The 27919-nt window shown below is 45.6% G+C and overlaps 2 protein-coding genes across 4 annotated transcripts; one reads left to right on the plus strand and one right to left on the minus strand.

Moving 5' to 3' along the window:
* Positions 1-523: 523 nt before the first annotated feature.
* prkar2ab (protein kinase, cAMP-dependent, regulatory, type II, alpha, B) lies at positions 524-10715 on the plus strand. The gene is made up of 11 exons (XM_056436710.1): positions 524-606; positions 1574-1744; positions 1945-1949; positions 2171-2316; positions 3024-3130; positions 3219-3372; positions 3450-3551; positions 8122-8196; positions 8283-8354; positions 8529-8661; positions 9178-10715. Exons 1-11 carry the CDS (start codon positions 524-526, stop codon positions 9291-9293), a joined length of 1164 nt encoding a protein of 387 aa, XP_056292685.1. The 3' UTR covers positions 9294-10715.
* On the minus strand, positions 9962-27537 carry si:ch1073-335m2.2 (msx2-interacting protein). Of its 3 annotated transcripts, XM_056437070.1 has the most exons (15): positions 27317-27537; positions 25752-26066; positions 22257-22733; positions 21981-22135; positions 21062-21262; positions 20745-20896; positions 20536-20661; positions 20316-20429; positions 20102-20215; positions 19903-20003; positions 12205-19621; positions 11857-11916; positions 11550-11744; positions 11304-11462; positions 9962-10987 (listed from the first exon to the last, which is right to left on the minus strand). In XM_056437070.1, the coding sequence occupies exons 1-15, from the start codon at positions 27397-27399 to the stop codon at positions 10856-10858; spliced, it is 9801 nt and encodes a 3266-aa protein (XP_056293045.1). In that variant the 5' UTR covers positions 27400-27537; the 3' UTR covers positions 9962-10855. The 3 variants fall into 3 exon arrangements, with proteins under 3 accessions (XP_056293045.1, XP_056293044.1, XP_056293043.1); XM_056437069.1 differs by having other exon boundaries at positions 11304-11744; positions 22257-22730; XM_056437068.1 differs by having other exon boundaries at positions 11304-11744.
* Between the last annotated feature and the right edge of the window lie 382 nt (positions 27538-27919).

Below are 27919 nucleotides of genomic sequence, written 5' to 3' on the forward strand. Positions count from 1 at the left end.
ACTAGCACATATGACAACATAACTCATTCACTCAAGGAATTTGCGATGCATATGAAAAACACAAAAGAAAGAGATTTGAGCAAATGAGAAGAACTGAAAAAAATAAAGTATGATGAGCTTTATTATGCTTTAATAGACTTGTGAAGTCCAGTGAAAAAGATCTCTCTCTCTCTCTCAGCGTGAGAGGACGTGTGGTTGTGGAGCAGAGGAGAGTTTGTTTGGTTTAAAGGGTTTTTCCCGCTAAAGAGTGACTGGGTTAACAGTATTGTTTGCTGTGAGGTATGTGGTGATCCATGGTCTGTGTGAGTGTGTGAGTTCACGGTTTTTTGTTTGTTTTGTGTGTGCGTGTGCAGCGCGGGAGCTAGCGGGGAGCTAGCGGGGAGCCAGTGACATGGAGGACATGAGCTTCCTCACGCGGGCACACGGCATGAGTGTGGCGCCGAGTTTCCCGTGCTCGGAGGAGGAGGTGGGGCTGGCAGTGGGCGACGTGGTCGGCGACGACTGCGTGCGGTCCGCTGCCCGTATGAACGGAGCGGTGGTGCTGTTTTTAGACAGCGTGTTGAAGGTGAACGAGGTGGTGGTGTCGGGGGTGGTCATCAGAGGCATGTATGTGCCGGTGGCGCCGCTGGCCACACCGTCGGTCAGGGTCACCGTGGCCAACGTGCCTCCTTTTATAAAAGAGGAGGTAATTTTGAAGGAGCTGGTGAAGCACGGGAAGGTGGTGTCCCGGCTGAAGAAGATCCCCTCAGGGTGGAAGTCCTCCCGGATGAAGCACGTGTGGTCCCACCGGAGGCATCTCTCTAAGATCCTGAACAACAGGGGAGAAGAGCTCTGCCTCCGGGTGTTCATCAGGGTGGAGAGCTCCGCCTCCGGGTGTTCATCAGGGTGGCCGAGCACAACTACCCCATCTACATCTCCTCAGGGAACGGGAGGTGCTTCATCTGCGGGCGAGAGGGGCACATAGCCAGGGACTGCAGGTACCCAGAGGGGGGAGGAGAGGGAGCAGGCAGGAACTGGGGGCTCCCAGCAGGATGAGGAGGGAGAGCAGGCAGAGACGGGGGGTGCCCAGCAGGTTGTGGAGGAGGAAGAGGAGGGGGGCACTGGTCCAGTCCAACAAGGTGAGGAGGGAGAGGGGGAGACGGTCACAGGCCAGCAGGGTGAGGAGGTAGAGGAGGAGGAGAGAGGAGGGAGGGGCAGGTGCAGAACAAGAGGTTGAGGAGGAGAGGAGAGACGAGGGAGAGACGGTCACAGGACAGCAGGGTGAGGAAGAGAGGAGAGAAGAGGGTGGGGCTGGGGCTGAGGTGGCCCAAGAAGGTGAAGAGGAGGACAAGGCGGAGTCAGAGGAAGAGAGGGAGACAGTTGTCAGGGAGGTGAGGCTGTCAGACAGTGAGGTGGACATGGAGGCGGAGGAGGAGAACCTCAGAGTCCCCCGGTTAAAGAGGAAGTGTGGAGGAGGTGACGGAGGGAACCCACAGGCAAAGAAGGTGACGGCGGGAAGAAGGAGGTCCAGGACGAGGGGGGCGGAGCCAGAGTCCAGCTCGGAGGAAGACTCCGACTCTGATCCACACTACAGTGTGGAGGAGATCAAAGAGTTCCTCCGGAAGACCAAGCAGACGTGGCACGTCAAGGTGGAGGACCACTTCCCGTGCAGGGATAAGTTCTACCTGTCCGCCACTTTCCTGACGTGCAGGGACGAGAGAGGAGCCTTCACGCCACAGGAGTTCTACAGGCTCAAAAAGATCCTGTGCGACCTCCGAAAGGTGCTGCAGGTGGTGGACGATGAGAGGAGGGCGAGAGGAGAGATTGAGTGAAGAGGAGGAGCCAGAGCCTCAGCACTGGGAGGAGCTTCAGCCTCAAGACGGAGGGCAGGAGGCACTTCCTGTCCTCAGTGGACTTTAGTTTAGTGTCCAGCATGAGCATCATGGACGTTCTCTTTTTTTTCAGGATTGGTGCTGCATTTATGTTTGTGTTGAAAATAATTTGGTTTATTGTGGTTCAAAGTTTTCTTTGAATAAAGGTTTTCTAAAAATCAAAAATCTCTCTCTCTCTCTCTCTCTCTCTCTCTCTCTCTACAATCGCAGAGTTTCAGGTCAGGAACTGGAACAATGTGTGATGAATATCAACTCATATTGACCAATGACCACTACAGCGTTTTAATTGTTTTGTCCAGCTGCAGTTTGTGCAGAGGCGTACAACCCCAATGACGAAGAGGACGACGATGCAGAGCCTCAGGTTGTGCATCCAAAAACAGATGAGCAGCGGCTCAGACTTCAGGATGCTTGTCGAGACATCTTACTGTTTAAAACACTGGAGCAGGTACAACACACGGTGACCTTCTGATGATGACCGATCAGACATTTGCTGTTTCGACAAATGTAATATTTAGGTTTTCATACACATCCCTGTACTTATATCTTTGTGAGGACTCTCATTGACATAATGAATTCTCTAGTGCCTGACCTTAACTTTAACCATCACTAAATGCTTGACCCCTGAACCTTAAGAACCTCGGGAAGGCCTTTGACAATTTCCTAAAATGCAACTGTCACATAAACATGGAGAAGCAGCGTTGAGTTGTTCTGCTCTCCACATCTGGAACAAACTCTGCTCCAACTCTCAGTTCTTCTAAATCAAGGCTGAAAACTGTTCAGTTTGCAGCTGCCTTTTAGTCAATAATAGTTTGGTAACACCCCCTAGCAGCTCTCCAACTTTTCCTCTCCAGTTTGTTCTTATTTACTCCTCTTTATCTCATTTTGATCTTCTATATCAGTGGTTCTCACATGGGGGCATGTGAAGGCACTCCACATACCCCCAAGGGTAGCTGAGATAAAAAAATATATCTACATATATAAAATGAGCAGCCATTAAGTTATTTAATAAATATATAAGTGTAAGTTCATAGTTGAGAACCACCACTGTTCTATATTACTGCACTATTCCTATAACATAACTTGTGTATTTATGTTTCTCCTCTCGTGTTTACGTTAAAAGTTGCTCCAGCAGTTCGCTTTCCTCCCTTCCAGGAGCAGTTCTCTGAGGTTCTGGACGGCATGTTCGAGGTGCTGGTCAAAGCTCAGGAGCACATCATAGACCAGGGAGACGACGGAGACAACTTCTATGTCATAGAGAAGTGAGTGAGTGATTTAGAATTGTTTGCATAATGTTATAACTAGATGGCATTCTGTCTTTCTAATGACTTCTTCTGTGTGTCTTTCCAGCGGTGTGTATGATATTTTTGTGCAGAAGGACAAAGTGAGTGTGTGCGTTGGAAAGTATGACAACAAGGGCAGCTTTGGTGAGCTGGCTCTCATGTACAACACGCCGCGAGCTGCTTCAATCATTGCAACACAGGACGGCGCCCTGTGGGGCCTGGTGAGTCCCACAGTGAATCATTATCTCGAGTTCAAGTTCAAATTAAACACTAACTATTATTCTTGTCTGGTGCCCAGGATCGAGCCACATTTCACAGAATGATTGTTAGAAATAATGTGAAGAAGAGGAGGACGTATGAGGCCTTCATAGAGTGTGTTCCTCTTTTGAAGTCTCTTGAGGTTTGTATCTATACAAGATAATATAGTATATATATATATGTGTAGTGAATGTCATATCATAATTCACCCTTGTTCCTGGTGTAGTTCTATACACAATTATTAATGTAATGAGTCACACGCATCAGTGTGACTGTTCCGGGATCGCGGTCCCTTTAAGTGTGGAAGTTGCATTAAAAGGCAAAACACAATTCCTCAAAACGAGACACACACACTTGTGTGCTCAACTTGAGGAATTGTGTTTTGCCTTTTAATGCAACTTCCACACTGGTGACCCCGACGCCTGTTTGCTGGACGTATTCGCAAACACGACTCGACCATGGCCGCGAACGCTGTTACCCTCAAACTCCCCGAATTCTGGGAATCTTCAGCGTCGTCATGGTTCGCTCAGACGGAAGCGCAGTTCGCGCTGCGGGACATTACCACGGATACAACACGGTACTACTACGTTGTGTCAGCTCTCGGTAACTCAACGGCGACCCGAGTGGTGAGTCTCCTGAAGCATCCTCCAGCTACGGAGAAATATGCGGCGCTCAAAGCCCACCTGCTAAAGACTTTTGAACTGTCCGACGCTGAGAGAGCTAGCAGGCTGCTCTCGCTCCAAGGGCTAGGTGACGGCAAACCGTCCGAGCTAATGGACCGCATGCTGGATCTCCTGGGTGAGCACAGACCCGATTTTCTTTTCACCCAACTTTTCCTGCGTCAGCTGCCTTCCCAAGTCAGAGCTGCACTGGCCAACACCGCCATCGCTGACTGTCGAGCACTGGCCGAAGAGGCTGATAAATTTTTCCTGGCAAGTCAAGAGCACTGCGTCATGGCCGCGCTTCTCCCCACGCACGGCGCTCCGGTGACAATGGCGGATTCCACACTTGTCGCAGCAACCTCTTCTCGTCGGCAGCAGTCTGCGGGTCGGCAGCAATCTTCGAGCCCACAGCAGTCTTCTTCAGGCTTGTGTTTTTATCACGAGAAGTTTGGACCGAAGGCTCTTAAATGCCGCTCGCCATGCAGCTTCGGCGGGTTGGGAAACGCCAGGGCCGGCGCTCAGTAGTGGCCATGAGCGTCGGCCGCGTAGGCAAGCTGCTTTTTATCCGGGACAGCATCTCCGGACGACGGTTCCTTTGCGACACGGGTGCACAGAGGAGCGTCCTGCCTGCATCCCGTTTGGACATGACGACCGACAGCCATGGCCCCCCGATGGAAGCGGCTAACGGGACCCCCATCCGCACGTATGGGACGAGGTACATTGACTTGTTTCGAAGGGCGTCGATTTGGCTGGGATTTTTTAACTGCAAAAATCGCCGTTCCCCTCCTTGGCGCTGATTTTTTGTGTGCGCATGGACTGTTGGTGGATGTTAAGAACCGCCGTTTGATCGACGCTGTCACGTTCTGCTCGTATACGTGCACGCTCAGCGGTGCTGAATCCATACGACTGTCTAGCATGCTCTCACCATCCGATGACTTCCACCGTTTACTGGCTAGTTTTCCAGCACTCACTCAGCCCACTTTCTCTGCGTCGGCCGTGAAGCATGGTGTGGAGCACCATATCGCCACTACTGGTCCACCCGTTTACGCCCGTGCTCGGCGCCTCGACCCGACCAAGCTTGCAGTTGCTAAGGCTGAGTTTTCCAACATGGAACGTCTCGGCATAGTCCGCCGATCCGACAGCCCGTGGGCGTCACCCCTTCACATCGTCCCCAAATCTGGTGGCGGCTGGCGCCCATGTGGCGACTACCGGAGGCTTAATGAGGCAACGACACCTGACCGATACCCAGTCCCGAACATACAGGATTTTTCAGCACACCTGGCCGGTATGGTGATTTTTTCTAAAGTGGACCTCGTCCGGGGCTATCATCAGGTACCCATGCACTCACTGGACATTTCAAAAACAGCAGTGATTACGCCGTTTGGTCTTTTTGAGTTCTTAAGGATGCCGTTCGGCCTTAAAAACTCAGCCCAATCTTTCCAGCGCCTCATGGACTCTGTTTTACGTGACCTGCCTTTCCTTTTTGTGTATTTGGACGACATTCTGGTAGCGAGCACGTCCAAATCTCAGCACCTGTCGCACCTCAGAACACTTTTCGAGCGGCTCAACCAACATGGCCTGATTGTTAACCCTGCCAAGTGCCAGTTTGGTCTCTCCACCATCGACTTCCTGGGACACAGAGTCACCAAGGACGGTGCAGTCCCTCTCCCATCAAAGGTGGAGGCGGTCACACAGTTTCCACGCCCGCTCACCGTGAAAGCCCTGCAGGAGTTCCTCGGCATGGTCAACTTTTACCACCGTTTCATCCCTCGAGCCGCTCAGCTCATGCAGCCCTTGCACGAGGCCTTGAAAGGTAAACCCACGCACGCTGTGGACTGGACTGAGGGCAGGGACAAGGCGTTTGCTGACACTAAGGCAGCCCTGGCGCAGGCCACCATGCTGGCACATCCTTCAGCCACAGCCTCCATCGCCATCACCTCGGACGCCTCTGACTACGCTGTCGGTGCTGTCTACGAGCAGTGGGTAGGCGGGGCCTGGCAGCGCCTTGCTTTCTTCAGCCGCCAGCTGCGCGCTAACGAGCGTAAGTACAGCACTTTCGACCGGGAGCTGCTGGGTCTCTACCTCGCCATCAGACACTTTCGTTTCCTGCTGGAGGGTCGACACTTCACCGCCTTTGTCGACCACAAGCCGCTGGTGTTCGCCATGGCCAAAGTGGCCGAGCCGTGGTCCGCCCGCCAGCAACGTCATCTGTCCTACATTTCCGAGTTCACCACGGATTTACAGCACGTGGCCGGTAAGGACAACCAGGTGGCGGACTGCCTGTCACGGGCGGTGGCAGGGGCAGTCCATCTTGGTTTGGATTACAGCCACATGGCAGCGGACCAGACCACAGACCCAGACGTGCACATCCTGAAGACCTCGACTACAGGTCTGAAAATAGATGATGTGGTTTTTGGAGAAACCGCACCACGCTCATGTGTGACGTCTCCACAGGCAGTCCTCGGCCGATCGTTCCCACGGGTGGAGACGACGCGTTTTGATGCCATCCACGGTCTCTCCCACCCTGGTTCGAATGCGTCACAGAGGCTGGTGGCGGCGAAGTTTGTTTGGCGCGGCCTCAAAAAGGACATAAGAGACTGGGCTACCACTTGCCTTGCGTGCCAACGGGCCAAAATACATCACCACACTAAAGCCCCGCTCGAGTTGTTCCCGGTGCCAGAGAGGCGTTTTGACCATGTTAACGTGGATCTGGTTGGCCCTCTGCCCTCCTCTCAGGGTTTCACCTACCTGTTGACCATTGTTGACAGGACTACCCGTTGGCCTGAAGCTGTGCCACTGACATCGTTGGCATCTGTCGAGATGACACGGGCATTTATCGGCACCTGGGTTGCCCGTTTCGGCACCCCTTCCGACATATCCTCTGACCGGGGCGCGCAGTTCACGTCTGAGCTGTGGAACGCGGTGGCCCAGAGCCTCGGAGCCAAACTCCACCGCACGACCGCATACCACCCGCAGGCTAACGGACTCTGTGAGCGGTTTCACAGGTCAATGAAAGCTTCTCTTCGTGCCAGCCTCAAAGACAGCAACTGGGTCGACAAGCTCCCGTGGGTGATGCTCGGCATCAGGACTGCACCGAAGGAAGACCTACAGTCCTCATCCGCGGAGCTCGTCTATGGCCAGCCACTGCGGGTTCCAGGGGATTTTGTTCCCGCCTCCACCGTTCCCTGGTCTGCCACTCTCCAGCAGGCTGCGCTACGGGGCAATGCGAGGCTTTTCGCACCAGTCCCTACTTCCCATCACGGCCTCCCTCAGTCGCACATCCCCGCTGGGCTTCAGACGGCTGAATACGTTTTATTCGCCACGGCGCTCACAGGGGACCGCTCGCCCGCCCTACGAGGGTCCATTCCGTGTTTTGGAGACGGGAGACAAACATTTTATGGTGGACATGGGTGGTAAACCGGAGCGACTCTCCATTGACCGCCTCAAACCAGCTCATTTGGACGTTGCTAGGCCCATTGAATTGGCCCAGCCCCCACGACGCGGGCGTCCTCCAGCTCTGCACCCAACCCCCGCTCCCCTCCCTCCCGAAACTCCCACACTCCAGGCCCCACACTCATGTCATGGTGGTACACCTGCCACAGTAGTGTCTCCTCAACCCCCTGTGAAGCACAGCCGTGCTGGCCGGTTACTACGACCACCTCGCCGATGACCTTTTCTTATTTGGTGAATTCTGGGGGGACGTGTGTAGTGAATGTCATATCATAATTCACCCTTGTTCCTGGTGTAGTTCGTTACACAATTATTAATGTAATGAGTCACACGCATCAGTGTGACTGTTCCGGGATCGCGGTCCCTTTAAGTGTTGTGTTGCTGTTTGTGACGTCGAGCCCCATGCGGGTTTGGTATCTGGGCAGCGCCATCTTGATTTCGTTGTTATTGTTAATAAACGAGACACACACACTTGTGTGCTCAACTTGAGGAATTGTGTTTTGCCTTTTAATGCAACTTCCACATATGTATATATTATGCACACACACACACTTATACTTGTATTTGTAGTGTCATCATGCTTCATTTTCTCTTCACAAGCTCTCTGAGAGGATGAAGATTGTAGATGTTGTGGGAGCCCGAGTGTTCAAAGATGGAGAGTGCTTAATAACGCAGGTAGTGTCGGGGCATTCGCTGCGGTCTCTTTTATTCAATAACCAGTTAGACTTCATGAATGTTTCTGCTGCTGTCTGCGCCTGCAGGGGGACGAGGCCGACTGTTTCTACATTGTGGAATCAGGGGAGGCGAAGATAATGATAAAAAGCAAAGTGAGTGTATCCAATATCATAACTTCTATTTTATTTTAGTTGCCTCTTGGATCATTTACGCTCTTACTTGTCGATTTGATTGTTAGTTTGGGCCATTTAGTAAAAAGCATATTTGTGTATGTCTGGTTCTGCGTGATCTTAATCTACGAAATGACTCCTTTGGGACCGCTCCCGACGAAGGCCGTCGAGCAGCACAGCGTGGAGGTCGAGGTGGCTCGCTGCTCTAGAGGGCAGTATTTTGGGGAGCTGGCACTGGTCACCAATAAACCTCGTGCAGCATCGGTTTACGCTGTGGGAGAAACCAGATGTTTAGGTAAGAGTGACGCCGGTGTTTGTCGCTCTTTGCGTCTCATTTTCAGTGAGAGACTGGAGACTGCAGTTGGTCGGTTATGTAGAGGACGAAGACGAGGAGATGGTGCTGCAGGCCTCAAGTCGGATGCAGCAGAAACGAGAGCCAACACAGTACCTCATAATCTCAACAGCAAGTCGATGTTTTTTCTGGATCTCCGACACGCTCACAACACCAAATATAACATAAGCAACGCGTTGCCAGATATCTCTCAATACGAGAGACGTGATAGACGAAGACTAATTAAAGACATATGCATCGAGCCTCATGATTTAAATATATTTTAAATATACTTTTTATTATACCGTTTTCCTTTGAACCTTCAAATTGACATCAAAAGGTTCATCGTTAATTATATTTAATAAAACACGCTCCGCTCCGTCTACCGAGTTTGTGGTAGACCCCAAACATGACGGGACATTTTAAAACTACGACTCCATCCAGTAGACAGGACGACTCTTAACTTACTTTTTCTTTCAGTGATTGACGTCCAGGCTTTTGAGCGTTTGCTGGGACCCTGTATGGACATCATGAAGAGGAACATTTCCCAGTATGAAGAACAGCGGGTGGCACTATTTGGCTCCAGTGTCGATTGAAACAATGGACAGTTTTAAAATAAAGCAGTATTGAAGTACAGTGAACTCCCCTTAAGGTAAATGTAATTTAGAACCTTCCCTTTTAAATTCAGCAGCATGTGTTGAACTCCAAGAATACGGTCAGACTCACAATTGTCAGTTTTAAATGGTAAACATTAATGCAGAACCAGATAAATCTAATTGTTTTGTTGATGCGGTGTCATGCCATGTCCAGACGCCTTTTCAGCTGACAAGCTGCCTCAACTGACATCCCTTGAGGCAGCTTGTCAGCATTCATGCGGCGCCCTCTAGGCACACGAGTGCCACACACACACATGTTCTCGTGTGTCGGAGTATTCCCCAGACGTCGAGTTTCCAGCCCAGTTACTGAACAATCCAAATAAAGTATTAGAATAAAAAATTAATGAATCCATTAGTCTTTGCACTGGCGGTGCAGTCCCATTGACAGTTGTGTAATGCATGTTCATTTGTCGTTGTCCCCGCTTGATTATTTGATCAAAGGGCCGCACCGTTTGGCTTTTGAAGTCGGCAAGCTGTCAACACCTTCTGATGTATGGTATGAACTGTAACCTTGTTTTTAAGAACTGGCATGTCTTGAGCATTACAGTTAACTCACAAAAGGTTTAGCTCAAAAGACATGCTTAGCAAATAATAAAAAATCTTAAATATTCAAGTTTTCTTGAGTTTGTTTTATTTGAGTTACAAAATATGAAGTGCAATCAGCAGACTCCACAGGAGAGTTTGCCAACCTTCTTGTGTTACAAGTATTTACACCCAAAAATCAAGGATATCCATCTAAATTTCACATACTTTGCATTCTGGTTTGTCCCAGAGTTCAAGTCTCTGTTAAGTTGTCCAAGTTCCATTGACAAAGTTTAAATATTTAAAATATTTACAAGTCCTGTATTCAAAAACTCCCAAATCATAATGTGGCTTGTTCAATGCAAAGGCAGGTGCCCAAAATGTAACTTGCTTCAGTATTGAGGAAAAGAGCAGAGCTGGTGGAATTAAAAGGAGCTGTTAAACGAACGTGGTCCTCTACAGAGTCTCCATAGTTTTACAGTTAATTCTTCCTCCTCTAAAAGAAAGCCTGGACAAGATAGTCTGTACATCATTATTTAAAATTACACATTGAAATGTCTTTTTAGCCATTGCAACGCAAAAGCTTCTATGATCCAGAAATGAATATGACAATCAATAAAAGACAGATGAAAGAAAAAAAAGGCCACCAAGATAGTCACTCGTTCATCAAATATCCTGATTTTTTTCTTCAGAGCATCTTCGAACATTAAAATAAAACTCCAATAAATAGAAATACAGCAGAGAAATGGTCAAATAAGACTGATTCTGGTTTGTTCCATCTCCGAGTTCTTTTGAGAAGGAGAAAAATACCAGATGGGCTGTGACAAAAGAAAAAATAGACTGAAAACAAAAAGCGTTAGGGTATTATCCTACACATTCCCATTGTGTCAAGGAAAAACAACAAGTTATCTTATTCTTCTGGTCTCCTGAGGCTCATCCGCAAGAATTTCCATTGATATTACGGTCCCCAGCACTGAAGGTTACACAGAGGTGATGACAATCATAAGGTGTGGCGAGATGCTGGAGATCCTGTTGAGAAGGTCGGGGGCGAGCTGAGATAAGTGGCTCTCTGAAAATTCGCATGGTGGGAAAATCTGGAGCACATAGGCAGGCTGGAAAACCAAAGAAAAAATGTGTTACACAATAAGTCACGTGCAATGACACGGCAACTAAATGAAAACACAGGACATTTTTTAAATGACAATTGTGGAGGTCACCCATTATGTTAAGATATTCTTTTAACTAATCATTAATGATCCTGATCCGATGTGAGTTCCTGGGACAGGGATGTCGTATGTGTACAGAATGTAAAGCCCTTTGAGGCAAATGTGTAATTTGTGATATTGGGCTATACAAAATAAACTGAAAATTATTAGATATATTAAAACCTAAGAAAACTAAATATTAGGGAAAAACCTCATGTCTCACCTGATTAGAACCTGGGTTTGGGATATTAATGATACCAGCAGCCAACTTTGCCTGCAAGTAGTTGATGAACGCGGCCTTGAGAGCCTGAGTTTGGTTTAGGACGTCGTCTTGATCTCGTCCACATGGCAACGCAAGGAGAAGACAGAAGTCACTGTCCCCCTGTAGGCAGAAACATGGAATTGTTGTTAGATTCCATTTTTTTTTTAAAGAAAAGAGACTCAATGGAGACAGAAAAAGAGCACGCACCGTCATTCTTCGAGCTACGCTCTCTAGTTGTGAAGCCTCCAGCCTCATTCGCTGGACAATCCGAAGCAATGCGCCTCCTTCTTGAAGCGGCAGGGACCGATGAGCCAGCGCTTTGTTACCGCAGACAAAATGCAACTGGACTGCAGCTGTGTCATTCTTCAGTGCCAACAGGCCTTGCCACACTATTGGGTATTTCTGTTTAAATGTGAGAAAAAAACAAAAACTACCAAGTCAGACAGAGCCAGCTCTGGTTCGGATCAAGAACCCGGATCACAATTTATACTGTTTATCCTGAGTTTTGTCTTACCGTCAGTAACTGCACCATATTAACGGGCTTGCCATCTGGTTTGGTCTGGGGGTCTGCACCCTAAGGATTCAAGACAATAGTGTCATGAACAGTTTCTCTAATATTAAGCCATAAACCCATATTTACATGAATACTCCGTTGGTCAGTTCGTTATTGGCAGCTTTGCTGATCACCACAGCTTTCAAACTGCCCATGAAGTTCAATCTACAGCTCTTTAAAACCATTTAAACAAATATTTAACATCACTAATCTAGCATTCATGCTGGTAGGATATATTGCAGGAGTTCTATCACTGCATTTGAGCTGGGTGTACCGACTGAACTAGAGAGTTAAGTGCAGTGAACTCACCATGCTGGGTGTGACGGTCGGTGGCGGCTGGTTGGGCCCAACAGGAGACGACTCTGGTATTTGAGAATGGATGCCTCTCGGGTTCGAGTACATCCCTGTGTACTCTGGGAATGAGCCACTAGGTCCTGGAGGCATGAGTTGAACTCTCTGGGGAGATGCCATTGCTTGCCCACTTTGTCTGATGCCCATCATTCCATCTTTAGGAAGAGGAGAGTGTGGCCTCTTTGCCTCCAATGGCTTCGTTATATCCTTCTCAGACACACCTTTAGGCAAGACATGTGCTCTTGGAGACAAAGATAAGGGCAGGCTGGAAGGTGCAGAAGAGGGGGGAAGGGTCTCTTGAATGATTCCAGAATGCGTGTCAGTGGCCAAAGACTCTCCTTGTTGCTGCAGGAGGACGCGCATATCTCTTTGTGTCATGTATGTTTCTAACTGCACATTACTTCGCAAAGACCCGCGAGGATCTGACTGAATAGTCTCGGGTTTTAACTGTGGAGCAGATTGTCTTCCTGATGCCTGGTGGAAGCGTCTGGCTTCATCCTGTTCCCCGTCATGACCCCTTAAAGAACCGGGGTTCACCTTGAGAACTTTATCTCTGCCAACAGCCTGGGGCGAGGTAGGCCGGGACTGGATGGGACCAGACCACTGAGAGGCGAGAGGCTCACTATGCATCCCATAGCTCATCACAGAGAGAGGTGGAGTATTGACCCGTCCATCTGATTGGACAAGATGCCCCACTGGAATTGACTGGTTGACACGGTGAGGAGACATCCGTCCCAAGCCTCCAGGCCCACTGAGAGGTGGCATGATAACCGACTGCTCTGCATGATGTACACCAGTAATAAACTGCTGCATGGCAGGAAGGCCCGTTGATAACATCCCTGTGCCCTTTGGTGACGAGGAGCCTCCGGGGGAGGACACTTTAGTAAATTGTGTGTGTGGATGGCCTGACTTACGAGGGGATCGTGGCTCCTGTTTGGCCCCACTGATGTGAGAGGTTGCTCTGTCACCGGGTGCTGGAGCAAAACCTACATGGTTGCCAGGTGGAGAGGGCAAATGGGGGCTGATTGCGGGACTTATGGCAGAGGTCCAAGTCGGTTTAGCTCCATCTGTACTGTGAGGATCAACACTGTCCATTTTCTTTTGATGTTTTATTGGCATATACTCTGGATGGTAACTCATTACTTGCTGGTTTCCCTGTGTGAGACGCTTCACTACACCTTGAGGTGTAGATTGGTAATTAGATTCCATCTTTTCCAAACCAGTGCTTTCCTGTTTAATAGAAGACAAAGTGGACTGCATCTTACCAGGATGCCCATGATCTGCCTGCAATGAAGGCCCCTTCTGAAGTCCTACATGAGAATGGCCATACATTTCCTGTTTTATCTGGGGCATGGACACCAGCTGCTGAGATTCCATGTCACCTGCTGTTGCTTGTGGGATCTGACTTATTTTTGCACTAATCCTCTGTGGTCCCTCTGTTTTCTGGCCTGAGTGGCTCAATACTACCACTCCTTCAGACGTATTTACTCTTAACCCTGGACAAGACCCTGGACCAAGAGTAGGGCTTTCGACAATAAAGTGTGCAGCACTTCCACCTCCATCGCCAACAGATGGGCCATGGTATGATCCAGTATCATCTTTGCTCGGCCTATAAGCTGGTTTGGGTAGAGGGCTGTCCACACAGGGATTTCCAAGGTTTATGTTTACTTTGTCCTCAGGCTCAGGAGGGTTGCAAACACGACTGATAACAGAGGTTGCAGTGGATGCAATAACAGAGATCACAGACTTTGTCTCAGAAGATGGTAGTGAGGCTGGAGCTCGAACAATGGGTGGAGCTGGATGAGTTGCCATTCCACTACCGGATAGTGGCGACTTATTTGCCACACCAGCTGATGGAGTATTACTTTCAGAGGGGTTCTGATCTCGCAGAGTGGGTAGATTACTTGGAATAGAACTACTGCCTGGACATGAAATATTTTTATGTTTCATAAGAATCTGCCTCAAGTCACTTGTGCCATGATCAATATCCATGTTTTCAGAGTCTGGGGGTATAGACTGGTTTTCCTTGGATGCCAACGGCATGAGAAGTGAAGAGGAGAGTCCCGTATCTTTAGATTGATGGCGCCAATCTGGTGGAGAAACAGGAATTCTACTTGTTTGAATGGGTCTGATATTTGGCCTGTTGGCTAAGGGAGACAGTGATGGGGAGATGCAGTCAGGAGGCATCTGTTGAGGCGTTGGACCAATTTGACTCCTAGACAGATCCGTAACAGATTTAAGATGTTGAATCTGATCTTCAGAAGATGACTCCGAGTTCACATCTGAAACTTTGACAGCTAAAGGCTCAGGTTCTGGCTTCCATGTAGTTGCAGTAATAACTGCAGCAGTTGTTGCTGATAGAGTCGTTGTTGTGGTTGATGGAGTCGTCGTTGTTGCCGATGGAGTCGTCGTTGTTGCCGATGGAGTCGTTGTAGAAACCGTCTTTACACCGGAAGGTGGGCTATCTGATAAAGGAGTGGTCAATTCTTCACTTGTTGAAGGTCCCTCCTTTGAATCTTTTCTTCCTTGCTTTTGGCCTTTACAACGTTTGGGTCTTCCCTTGGTGCCCTTTTTCAATGTGGCAGGGAAGACAGCCTCCTCCGGTATAGCAGGTACATTCGTTTCAGATTCATTTTCTTTGGTAGGCAAAATCAAGTCTGGTATCTCAGGTTCTGAACCTACATCGGCACTTGATGGAGCTGCAGGAGGTAATGACGCAGTTCCATGTTCAGCAGTTATGGAGTCAATAGCAGCCATGAGTTCTGTCTCGCTCGCAGGATTGGAAGGTTTTTCTTCCTCTGGGTCACTTTTCACTTCTGTAAGCGGGACGGGCAGCGCCGATGGTTCTGTTGGAAAAGCTGGATCTGTAAGTTTAGCAATGTTCCTCAGAGCCTGCTCCAATTCCAGCTGTGAAATTAAACTTTTTGGTGATTCAAGAACCTCTTTTTTTTCCAAAGTGGCATTTTCCAGTTCGTCATTGTTGGAATCTTCTTCGTTGACATTGGTACACTTTGAACCATTATCACTCTGGTCACCAGGTCTTAATTTCTTTGACGAATCTTCTTGTTCATCATCCCCTAATTGAAGAAGATCTTTCACCTCTGTCACATTTAGTCTGATTTTGAGGTTCTTAAGAACAGGAGACTTGGGAGTCCTAGTCAACTTGGTTTTTCCTCGAACAATCCTGTCTTTTTCCAAGGTGGGTTTCCCTTCCAAGACTTGTGCATCTGTCTCTTTTCCATTTGATTTACCCTCACAAGCCTTTTCATGAAAAACGTCTTTATTTCTGCCCAATTCTCTTACTTGTTTGTCTTTCTCCTCTTTCTTTTGGTCAACTTTTATGGTTGGTTCTTCTTTACATGAACTTGATAAATCTTGCATAGGCAAGGAATCTTCATCTGTGAAATCCATTTCCTGATAATCATCAGCCACCTCTGGTTTTTCCCCCTTCCTTGTTGATCCAAATCCTAGGACTGTCGACATTGGATTCAGTGAACTCTTTGTGCTCTGAGGGGATGTCTTTCCTTTTGACACTCTAGGAACTCGTTCCCCACCTTCTGATTCGTTAGAATCTGTGTCTTTGTCTATTTTAAATTTTTCTACTTTTACTATTGAACTCTCGTCACCTAGTCTGCGATTCTTGGGTGGACGGCCCCTTTTAGTTGTAGGAATTGGGGCAGGTAGATCGTGTTCGATATTGTGTTGTGTGGCATCTTTGTCTGCACCTCGCTTTCGCACAGAGCGCGGGGACTCAGTTTCCTTTCCGGAACGAACCGGCGCATCATCTTCAACTGGAGTGGCATACACCGATTTAACATTCCTTCGCCTTGCTCTGCCTGCTGATATGCCTGGCTCAGACATATCAGGTTCTGATCCATGAATAGGAGATTTGCCTGTGGACTTTGATTCAGCTCTTGGGGACGATCCACGTTTCAGCTTCTCTTTGTCAATGCGCTCACTCTTGCGTGTTGCTTGTTTCTCAGAACTAGAGGTAGATATGATGGGAACAGGAGCAACTTGAGCTGGGGATTGTTTGAACTTTTTACTTTTCATTTCTTTTGTTTTATACTCTTTCTGAGGAGAGACTGGCTCATCATTTGTGTCATCGTCAATGGGCATCTGCACGTTACTAATTTGAAGTTTCCTCTCTCCCTCAGGCTCTGCTACTGCTGACCAAACCGTGTGAGTTTCTTTCTCTTCATCTTGAAGACTAGGTGGTATGGGACTATTGGCTTCAGGCACTTCTGGTTGTGTCGTCTCAGGATCCAGTTCTGCTTCCGAAATGCTAACAAACTCTTGAGAGTCACGACGGCATGGTTTTTCAGTACACAGAGGTTTTACATAATCAGTAATATCCAATTTCCCTTCAGATGCAGGTGGTTTACATCCATCAACTGAATAACTGGGTTCAGGTGCTGCTATTTGTATAGGTTCAGTATGAGATGGCGCCTCAGTTAATGGGTGGTACATGGGAACGACCGGTTCACTTTCTTTCACCTCTTCTTTTTCCTCTTCCTTTATAATAGACACTGGGGTACATAGATCAGGGGGCTGGTTTAGAGCAATACATGTCTCCTCTGGTGATGGAAAGTCTTTGACCACAGATTGGGTGACAGAAGTTGGTGCGATTCCGAGTTCAGAGATCAGCTCTTCAGCAGGACTGATGGGCTTAATTTCTGGCTCCTTCTTAATTTCTGGCTCCATGATTGATTCCATCATTTCAGGAGACTGCAAAGCCTGTGGCACTTGAACTGGTGCCTTTTCCACTGTAACCTCATCTGTGGGAACTATGTCTACTTTTGCCTCTGGCAGCTGATGAGTTTTATTCTTCTGTTGCAGTCGTGTTAGTTCCAAAAAACGACTATGGAAAAGGACAACTGGCCCAGAGTCAAGTTCACCATCTATTCCTTGCTGTTGGTAGAGAGAATGTTCAGGTTCTTCATGTTTGCGTTCCAAGTTTTGAAGTCGCCTAGAGTCCAGCTCAAAGACGGGGCTGTGAAGGAAGCGTGAGGCAAAAAGTTCCCGGCGTTCCTGTTCCTCTGGCTTAGGGTCCTCCTTCCTGTCATCAAGTTTGTCTTCAGACCCACTTCGAATCTTTTTCTTTTTCATGTACCAGGAAGGTGTAGGTCGTGGTGCTGATTCTACCTTCTCAGTATCCTTTCTGCTGCGTAAACTTGCAAAGTGAGAATCATAATCCAAAAACGACCAGTTATCTTCTCTTGAAGAGGAAAGAGATTTTGCTCGTTCAAGCAGAGCCTTTGTATCAGGTGTGATAGTTTGATCAAGTGCAAAGGAGTAGAACTTGTTCCTTTCAAGATGTGCTATTTTAGGGTCTGAAAACCTGTCAACCCTTGGCCTCTCAGTAAAAGGTATAGATGTGGACGGCATGGGAGAGTGGGGTTTGTTCTCTCGGTCCTCTTCGGAGTCGGATCTTACTTCTCCAGGCTCCAAGTCATGCCAAATACCAAATTCCAAACGCTTGCGATTGTGAATGTTCTTACCTAGACTTCTTGAAAGGTTCAGGTCAGGTAACACATCTTGTTTAACTCTGTTCTCCCATCTCTTTTGTTGCTCTTCTTCCACACTAAGTAAAGGAGTGTTTGGCTTGTTTGCCTGTGTGTTATGTGTCCTTTTGACTAATAGCTCCAGTTCTGGGTGAATCTTTTCCTCATTTCTATTTAAGTCTTTCTGAGAAGGGTCCACAAACTCCTCATCTCCATGGTGAGAGAAGAGCTGAAGTCCTGGAGAGGGGATGTTCCAGTCAGGATCTTCACTTTTTTGTCTAAAACTCCTGTAGACACGCTCCCTCTTAATTCCTAAATCAGGTTCAAATAGGTCTAGTTTCTTTAGTTTGTGAGACGGGAAATTATCTGTGACATCCTCTGGTGGTTTACCAACTTCATGCACAAGACTGCGATGTTCCATGTCCTCTGTTTCACTTCCATGAGGACTTCCTGGTTTGTCAGATTTGTCAGACTCAACCTGTTGTTGCTGCTGGTGCAACCGTCTATTTTGCTCCATTTGCTTGCGGTAACTCTGAGAGAGGTCAATATCAACATAGTCTTCCTTGTTTTTAACACTTTTATCAGAGTCTGGATTCTGAGCAGCAAATTTGAAAGCAGCATGGTGTTCTTGCTCCCTTATACTGCTTTGGTCTGTAATTCCCTCAAGAGAAAACCTTCTGGATGAAGTGTGCCCTGGATGTCGTTTTGACTCCAGTGGGTCCGAAGAGCCCTCTGATTTCTCTCTTTGTCCTCTTAAGTCTTCTTGACCATCCTTAGGAGTGCCACTTTTATCAGCTTTGAGTCTTGAATCTCTGCGTTGTGAATCTTTGTTTTTGTCATCGTCCGATTCCTTCAAATATGTTGCACTAGCACCAAAGTCAGAGGAGGGAAAAACTTCCTCCTCCTCATGCCTGCTTCTTTTCTGACGAATAGTCCGGCCAGCTGAATCAGCAAAGCGCTTTTTCCTTGCAGCAAGGCGATCAGAGTCCACTGATGAATCTTTCCCATCATTTCCAATATCGGCCTTAAGATGTTTCTTGAGTCTGTTTTTTCCATCAGAGTCTGAATTCTCAACTTTACTCATTTCAGATCTTTCACTTTTTACAGAGTCTTGATAAGCAGTTGGCAACTGGTTTCCAGTAAGAGAGTCACCATCCCCTTTAGGTTTCGGCTTCTCGTGAGCATCCTGGTCTGATACCCTTCCTTTTCCAGACCCTCCATCAAAACCCGGCTCAAGCTCCGTTTCAGGTAATGGGTTGGATGGGGATTGCCCCTTTGTTTTCCTTGTTTTAATCTTCTCCGCTTTGTCTTTGTCACCTTTCTCCTTTCGTTTTGCACGTTTGGTTTTCTCAGCGCTTGCCACACGATCTGGTTGGCTGCTCTTATCACTCTTCGAGGCAGGTTCAGGCACGGTCTTTTCAGATTTATCAAAGTGTGGTGGTGACATTGAACTCGCACTACCACTTCTCTCAGAGGACTGGCTGTATACCCGCCGTTCTGCTTCTCTGGGAGCACGGTCAGATGGCGATGGCGATACCGTAGGAGTAACAGGTCGCCTTGGATGGGAAGGGCTCCACCTGCTGCGGTCAGCCTCAAAACGTTCTCGTTCTCTTTCTCGCTCTCTTTGAATATATGTGTATTTTCGGATGTCTTGCTCAAAGGGGTCTCTGTAATCCCTGTATTCTCTTGGGTCTTCATGAAAGCGTGGGTCAAAGTGTTCCCCCTGATAGTGTTCCAGTTCAGGAAAACGTTCTCTGCTGCGAGCAGCAAAGTCTCTTCGAGCTTCCTCTGGATAGATGCCAGGGGTTCGTATATTCTCATAGTAAGCCCTTTCTGCAGTAAATTCATGGTATGGAGGTCTGCGTTCCTCGCTGTAGAGTGAATGGAGAAAACGGGAAAAGACAAGCAATGATACTTATTAAACTAACTAATGTATAATTTCATAAGGTAGCACCATCAAATCAGATTAAGAAGGGTTAAAATAATGTGCAGCAGGTATTCTAAAAATATCACTTTACATTATAAATCAATTTGAAAGAATGGTTTAAAATCTTATAAATTCTATTATTGGACAACTTTCTGACATTTCAAAAATAAATATCTAATTGTAGTCATTATCTCTTGCATGCATTTCCAACAATGGGAAATTTACCGTCGTTCAGCAGGAATTTCATAGAAGTCTCTTATGTCTTGTCCGGATGTCTGCATAGATCGGTAGAATGCCATCTGACTCTCTTGACTTGCAAAGTCCACCTTTAATAAATAAAATAAATTGTCCACAAATATATATAAATACATACTCAGTGGAAAAATACATTTCACTAATAAACCAAATTATTGTTACCGTTTACCTTTATTTTATTGCCACCAATCTTCCAACCTTTGGTCTCCCTTACAGCTGCCTGAGCAAAATCTGTGTTGTTGTACAAGATGAGGGCCATCCCTTTCAATCTATCAAACACAACCTAAAAAAGGAAACAAAATATACATATAGAGTTTTGAAAACTACACAGCATTAAAATAAAAAACGTAAAATCTAAATTTAGAGAAAATATAACACCGTACCTTCATTACATGTCCATAACGACAGAAATGCCGTGTGAGGTATTGCTCTGTAACACTGGTTGCTAAACCATCGAGCCAAACACACGTAGTGGGCATACTCTTTCCAAACCCAAGCTTTAAAGAGAAAAAGAACAACTGGCATATTATATACACAGAAAACACTAGATTTAACACCTACTCAAACCAGAAATTTGATTTTTGTTAACTGCAAAAACACTACCTTCAGTCTGTTGCTTCCCAGATACTCTCCATCCATCTTCTTAATGGCCTTGCAGACACTGGCAATATCAGAATACTGCACAAAGGCATACTGGGGAACTCCATTTACTTTCTTGATGTCAATGTCCTTGAGAAGAAAACACAGAACATTGATTAAGCCTCATCGAAAGTAACATTTAAGAATGTATACATTGTCAAACGGAAGCATACCACAATTTCTCCAAAGCGTTGAAAAATATCAAGGAGTTGTTGATAACTGGTGGTCTTCTCAAGGTTTCCTATAAACAGTGTCCTCGTGGCCTTTGGGTGGAACTCATCTATCCGCCCATCCAAGGGCCTGAATTCATTTTCACTCTCTGTTTCTGAGGGGAAGGACGAGGTTCATCATTAAAAGTACTGACATGCTGATAAATGTCAAGCTCATATTATCCAAGCGCAGCACAAAAACACAGTATTATGCAATAGTGTTCTCTGAATTCATTTGTTGGCACCAAGTATTCATCACAATGCTGTTTTGTATCAATTACCTGGGCCATTCCAGGCCGTGACTTCAATAAGCATGCCAAAGAACAGCTTTCCTTTGGAGACGGTGAGGGCTTTCTCCTGATCTTCTTGTTGCCTAAAGAACACCAAACCATAGCGGTCTTCTGTAGCTCCATGGATCTGTACCGAGGTCACTTTCCCATGTTTCTTGAATTCATGGAAAAGTCCATCTTTTAAGCTTGTGTCTATAGAGGGTAAAAAAAAGATTATTATATGTCCTGTAACCATCCAAAGTTCTTTGTTGTGGAAGGTCAAGTGTCACAGCTGGAATTAATAATGTACTACTTTTTATTTGTTGTTTTAAGAAAATCCTGAAGAAGTCTTCTACTCCATAAAACTGCTGTGGCTGCACACTGCATCAATTTAAATAGGTATACATGAATCAAAGATTTAGACAAAGGTATATAATGTATATTTATAGAATATAAGTTTGTTGTCCAGGAACCGTTGCTATAAATATGCGAGTAAACTGAAGAGCATATCTTTGAAATATGAGAAGCACAGTGGCCTGTGCACCAGTGGGATCATATTCAGATTTAAAAGGATAACAGAAAAATGTTGTGTGACTATAATAAAGTCCTAAAACAAGAAAAAAAAACACGACAAATGAATAAAAAAATATGTGATGGATGATAAATATGGATTTTGGACCGAAATAAAATATTTTATACGTAAGTATCACTGGTGCAACGGATCATAAGAAGGTTTGAATCGTACAACTGATCAGAATCATGGATCAGATTAGCACAAACGAACAATAACTTTTAGAGATCCCATAGAATATTTGATACAGCAGTTGGTCTACAAGACTGTCAACTTTTTGATTTTGTTTTACTGATACTTCTGATTGAGTATGACAAGTGAAATGGTTATTAACATGATAATAATGATTTAGAAACTAACCTGTGGAGCGTACTGGTAGGTTTTGCACTTTAATTCCAAAGCTTCTGCGTGGCTCATCCGAGTCAAGTCCAATAGAAGACTGAGTCGGGGCGTGTGTCGCTGACGACTGAACAGAGTGTGCCCGAGATCCATCACTTGAGCTGCTGTTTGAATCACTATTGTCACAAAATAAATGAGAACCATGATTAGACACTTGTCGGAGTTTAAACAGTATTTGTTGATACCTGTTCACGTTTCCCATGAAACTTTAATATGATAACATGACAAATGTCACACCTGCCGCTGCCCGTGCTGCTGGTGCTGCTGACAGAATCAGAGCTTGAGGATCTGCTGTGGGATCGAGATCGTGGACCTCTTCCAGGGGACACCGGAGCTCTTTTAGGGGAATGAGGTGTTTTGGGAGTTTGTCCTGTGGTCCGTTGTGGGGAAGGGTGCCTCGACTGCGAGGAATGAGATGATCGACTCCGGCGGTGATGGTAGGTTCTATCAACCCGTCGTCCTCTGTCGTCTCTGTATAGGTCACGTCTTGTAGAATTAGTCAGAGTAAAGGGGTCTCGAACTCTAGAATCAAAATGTGGGTCTGATGCCTCAAAGCTCCCCGCGATAGCACTGCTCCCTGGGCCAGCAGCAGCAAACATGGAACGATCACGGTAATAATCAGCATTGTAGTGACGCTGTCTGTCGAAAGTGCCACTGCGCTCATGGTGTCCATATGGGCTGTGATCATATGCACGTTCACGGCTTTCTGAGCTACTGTGAAATAAGAACAGGGTAGAGGGGGAAAAAATAATAATTACTATGAGTCGGGAAAAAGGCAAGAAAGAACAACAATTTCTTATTAAATTATTTGACATTTAAGAGCACAATAGCAAAAATCGAGATTGTCGGTACAGCAAGGACACAGCTGAGAGGAGGTCAGATAAGTTGTGCAGCTGAATACTAAGTGTGGAGATCCTGGCACTTGCCTTAGCAAAATTCATTCGGCCATCAATGTTTGGTCACTGATCCTTGCTATTGGGTTTCAGTTGATTAACTGAGAAAACATAGGCGCTCAACTTTGATCAAAGTTACTACAAGGAACTTTCATTTTCATTCCCTTCAGACTGGTTGTCAAGAGCTGCAGCGTGACCGGATCTGGGTGCGTCTATGGTGGGCTGGTCTTGTTTATTAAGAGGCAACTGTATTAAATTGAGCAATTACAAGTTCCTCCCAATAACTATAAAGAACTGCTTTTATATATATTCTAATTGTTTTAAGCTCTAGAGGAGCATTTAAAATGATTAGAAAAATAATTCCTCACAACAAAAATTGTTTGAACAATTTGATTCAAGATATGACATAATGGGTCAACCTTTCAAATGTTGGCACCATCTGTAAACACTATTATAGACAACCTTTAACAAATAGACGGTGGCATATGATCCACCGCTTGTAAAGCCATTTGAGGTAAATTTGTTATATATATCAATAAAATTTACTTTACTTTTGTGGCGCTACTAAACAGTCAGTCTAAAATTACATTAAATATTCTGACAGCCAACAGGCACACTTTTCTAGACTGTAATTTTATAAACAGTCTTGAGAAACAAAGCTGCCCCAGAAATTGTCACTCCAACCTTCTTTGTTATATTATAAAGATCTACTCATTCAAACACATAATTACCTAATTCAATGTTGAAATGCTGTTCTTAGTAAGTTTCAATTTCATTTGGAATAACTTTGATCACTTTTGACTACTCTGGGTGTCCAGGGGAGCTGCTTTCAGAGGTTGACTGATCATGAACTATTGCTGGCAAACAAAATAAATGTCTCTAATATTCAACTGTACAATTCTGCTTTCGAGGAGCTCAGTTGGACTGAAATTTAAAATGCCATGCAGTTCACATAGATGTATTTAATTATAGTGAAAATAATACTCTGTCGTATTTATGTGATGCTGGAAATAAAGAGGCACTTGCATTAGAGAAAATGACACATACAAATATATATATTTTATAATATAGATGTTCTCCTCTCTGGCATCAAATCAATATTTTCCCTAAAAGCAGTGCAAAACCTATTATTAGACAAAGCACTAAGGAATGTTAGAGAAAGAAAATATGCAGAGGGCAGAACAATACCAACCTTTTTGGAAAGAAGTTACCGAAACTAATCCAAATAAATTCTAGGTGGATCAGAATGTGAGAGCCCGAATGAAAAACCAAGGGGAAAAATCAATTGATCTAATTAGGCAAAAACGGTTCTCTTGAATCGCACTGCACGTTATCTTCGAATACTGTGGAGCACCAGGCCAGTAGGTTGTTGATGTATAATCCAGTTAGGCTACTTAATTCTCTTCACTGGATGGAAAAAGGAAAAAACAAAACAAATCACAGAAATTGACCTTTTTATGGATTTCTGGACACGTGGTAAAAAAAAAATGAAGTAACGTAAGACCTAAATAACTAAATATGGATTTGTTTTTTGTAATATGAACTTCAAGGTAATTCAGGGAATTCCAGGTTGACTATACAGTAAGCTGGTGCACGAATGGAAAATACATCCGTCTGGATCAATCTTGTCTTGTACGTCAGTATGTTCCAAAAGTTGCGTTCCACCGATAATATCAAGTAGTTTAAAATCACACAAGCGTGTAGACTCACAGACACTATGGTCACAGCATATAAACTCCTGATGGGCTCATAGGCATCTTATTCCACCATCCGAGGATCGTATGGAGTATACGTACAGGAAGGCTTCATCTTTTGGCAGTAACATTTTCAAGTTACTTTGAAAACGTTGTCTTCAGCTCTCTGTAACATACTCTAAGTGCTCTTCTCCTCAATGAGCTGAGGCCTTACACAGCTACATCCACATTTGAGTAATCCAGATAAATGGTTGCTAAAACTATCCATACTAGGGTCCACATCAGTAAATCCAACATGGGGTGCGTACATCCAGGAGGGTACATCCCAACTATGCGATCTTCACGTGTCTTCAATCTTAAACAAGAATAGCTCCACAATCTTGGTGTTTGGATCCTCTGTGGTCTTGCAAATTTGTCTCGTTATAGCTTCCATATTTGGGACATAAATTGTTTATTGTATGCAGTTAATCTCACCTTAAAATGACTGAGATAACCTAGAATATATGCACTACATCAATCTTTCTTTTGTGATGTGAAACAAATGAAGTTCTTCCATCCACTTGTTGAAAACTTTAATCCAGAACCAGCTGTATCCACAGATGAAAAAAAATTGTAGAATTAGTCCATCCATCGACAGAAGCCAAAAGGAAAAAAAATGACCGCCCGAGATGGGAGATCCTTGACATAAGGGTGCATTACCTGACTAGAATCTTCAAAGAAAAGTACATCCTTTATAATAGGGATTTACTTCCACTTTCAAGCGATTCCAAGTAAAATCAAGGTTAGATTCCAAATTTAGGAGGAAAATGTTTGAAAAGTATCCAAAAGCTCCCCACGGTAGTTCCCCACAAAATGTAATAAATCCAAAACTCACCAGGATATTCCTCACAGATGTTATATCCAAACCAGATGTCAAACCTTGAATTATAGTTAACTTACCAAATGATAATGTGTAGTTAATTTAATTAGATCCCATGGGAAAGGCGAGTCAATTATGATGAAAAGTGGAACGATCCCTAATTACCTTTGTGCAACCTCCTTGAGGCATCTATCCCTCACACATAACCCCCACTATGTGTTGAGGATTTACATCTATCCAATACCTAGATTCCCCTGGATTTTAAGGGGAGGCCGTGTCCACTTACCCATCTATTCTCCGTTCATAACGTCCCTCTCTGATGTGAAGGGAAACAGGTGGGCCAAACACTGGACCAACTGTTCCCCTAGTGAATCCTGTAACGTCTCGACTGCTCGAGGGTGAGCCGTCTTCAAGGCCCCGAACAGCACTAGGGACTGACCCAGGTTCATTGTAGTCAGTCCGAAGGTCCCTGTCTCCCATCTTGTTGACAGCATTGTGAGCCTTCTGCGCACTTTTGATATCCACAAAATCCACAAAGGCTGCAACGCCACCCTCTGACCCCCGCTTGCGCAGGACTTTGACACTTTCCACACGCCCATACCTGTGGAAATTACAATGAAAAAAAAGAGGAAATTAAATATGCCCTGGATAAGACTAGAGAGATTGCAGCTGTTGTTCTGTATGCATGGCCTGGTAAATGGAGAGCAGAAGAAGCACCAATACAAAAAGTATTTTTAAAATTACATTAACGTTTCCTTTTTAGCCACCTAACAGCAACAAACTGAACTTCAGGAAGCCCCTTAAACAGTATCTGCAATTCTTACGCTCATGACTACACTTGGTGTTACGCGTATTGTTTGGAGTGTTATTAAGGTTTCTAAACCAACCTCAAGGTACTCACTTCATCAAAAATCATTCTGGGACCCAACATGTAAAATGTCAGTTTTAAAAGCTCTAAAAGCATATCTTCAAGCACACAAATGTCACGAGCTCGCTAGTGACGCTATACCACAGTAGATCCCGTGAACGATGACTGGTTGCGATTTTAATGTTATTTTTATTGCATGCAAGTATGTTGATGGGTTACTCAAGGGGCCAAAACGACCTAAGACATGCCATTAGCCTCTATGGTTTTTTAATAGTTTTACAAACAATGGGACGCATACACGTCCATGCTTTTAGCTCTCTTTACAGCCAAGCACTTGGGCGCTAGCTACCGGGAGCAAACCCTGGTTTGCAATTTGCATGTAAAATGGCCTTTTTGAAGACAACACGGGACACGTTAGGCGAGTTTAAGTAAGAAACAGTGATGGCTACCGACGTCGAGCAGCTTAACAACTTGCTAACATTTGTTATCAGCTCGGCGAGCTCAATATTCGTCGCAGATTTTGGATCCTCTATATTTATATATTTCTCAAACACAGTTGATCCGAGAAACATCGTTACGACTCGCCCGCTCCCACTGGCCAAAATAGCCCAAGTGCTCTCGTGTTATTTGACCTGCTGTTTGCTGCCTTTCGACTCGTACGGATCATGTAAACGTCTCGACTTCCCACAAAATGGTTGGTTGGCTGGTAGCTCGGTGGCTCGATCACCGAGCTACCAGCCGACTGCTTTTCACAAAAGTTAGGTACATTCTGTAAACGCTAAACATTTACACTCGAGTGGTTCCGTGTCTACAATGTCAGTTGAACAAATATAGCCTGACAGCACGGAAGAAACTCCGACTTGTAAAACTTAAACGCGACCGTTAGCTTCGTTAGCATTAGTCTGACCGTCGCAACGAGCTAACGTCCGTACTAAAGCTAGCGCGCTGCTCGGCCAACAGAGGAGCCCTCTTGCGTAACCTACCGTTTAAAATGCTCCACGATTTTCTCCTCTCGGACATGTTCGGGTAAATTTCCCACCCAAAGGTGTCTGGTTTCCCGAACCATCTTGCGCTATTCTTCCCCCCTTCTCACTCATATGATCGTGCACGTTTCTAATCCCTGCCGGTCGGCGGTCCGCCTCAACAAAATGAACGACGGGGGACTCCGTGAATAATCTGGGCCTGTTAGCCTGCTGCCCGTTTAGCTTTAGCTGATGCGTCCTCGATCCATGCACGTGGACGCGCGTGAGACTCGCTCCTGGTGATTTTGGGTGCGAGCTGCGCGTCCCCGGGCTCGTGTGCAGCGCGTGCTTGACAGTTACGAAAACAGAAAACAGGGAGCACGCGATTTCTTCGACAACAACCATCTGCAGACCGCGAGCCCCGTGTTGTACATTTTTCTGCAAGGTAATAAATGGTATTGAATAAATACATCCCAGTTTCAGAAAAAGAGATCAAATCTATTGTATTTTTTTATTATCGAAAAATGTGAATGTGGAAACAACATTTTCAGAATCCCAGATTGCGTTTTCGAACTGCCTATTTTTTTCCATAATAAACTAATACACATAGATATTGAGTTTATA

The sequence above is a fragment of the Pseudoliparis swirei genome, chromosome 18, assembly GCF_029220125.1.
Source record: "Pseudoliparis swirei isolate HS2019 ecotype Mariana Trench chromosome 18, NWPU_hadal_v1, whole genome shotgun sequence".
Lineage (NCBI taxonomy): Eukaryota > Metazoa > Chordata > Actinopteri > Perciformes > Liparidae > Pseudoliparis > Pseudoliparis swirei.

Coding starts and splice junctions, on each gene's coding strand:
- prkar2ab (XM_056436710.1), top strand. CDS start 524: ATGAACGGAGCGGTGGTGCTGTTTTTAGACAGCGTGTTGAAGGTGAAC. Junction 2,317..3,023: donor TGTTTAAAACACTGGAGCAG/GTACAACACACG, acceptor CCTCCCTTCCAG/GAGCAGTTCTCTGAGGTTCT. Junction 3,131..3,218: donor AACTTCTATGTCATAGAGAA/GTGAGTGAGTGA, acceptor GTGTCTTTCCAG/CGGTGTGTATGATATTTTTG.
- si:ch1073-335m2.2 (XM_056437068.1), bottom strand. CDS start 27,399: ATGGTTCGGGAAACCAGACACCTTTGGGTGGGAAATTTACCCGAACAT. Junction 21,263..21,980: donor CCTACCAGTACGCTCCACAG/GTTAGTTTCTAA, acceptor TACCCTCTATAG/ACACAAGCTTAAAAGATGGA. Junction 20,662..20,744: donor AACGCTTTGGAGAAATTGTG/GTATGCTTCCGT, acceptor TTTCTTCTCAAG/GACATTGACATCAAGAAAGT.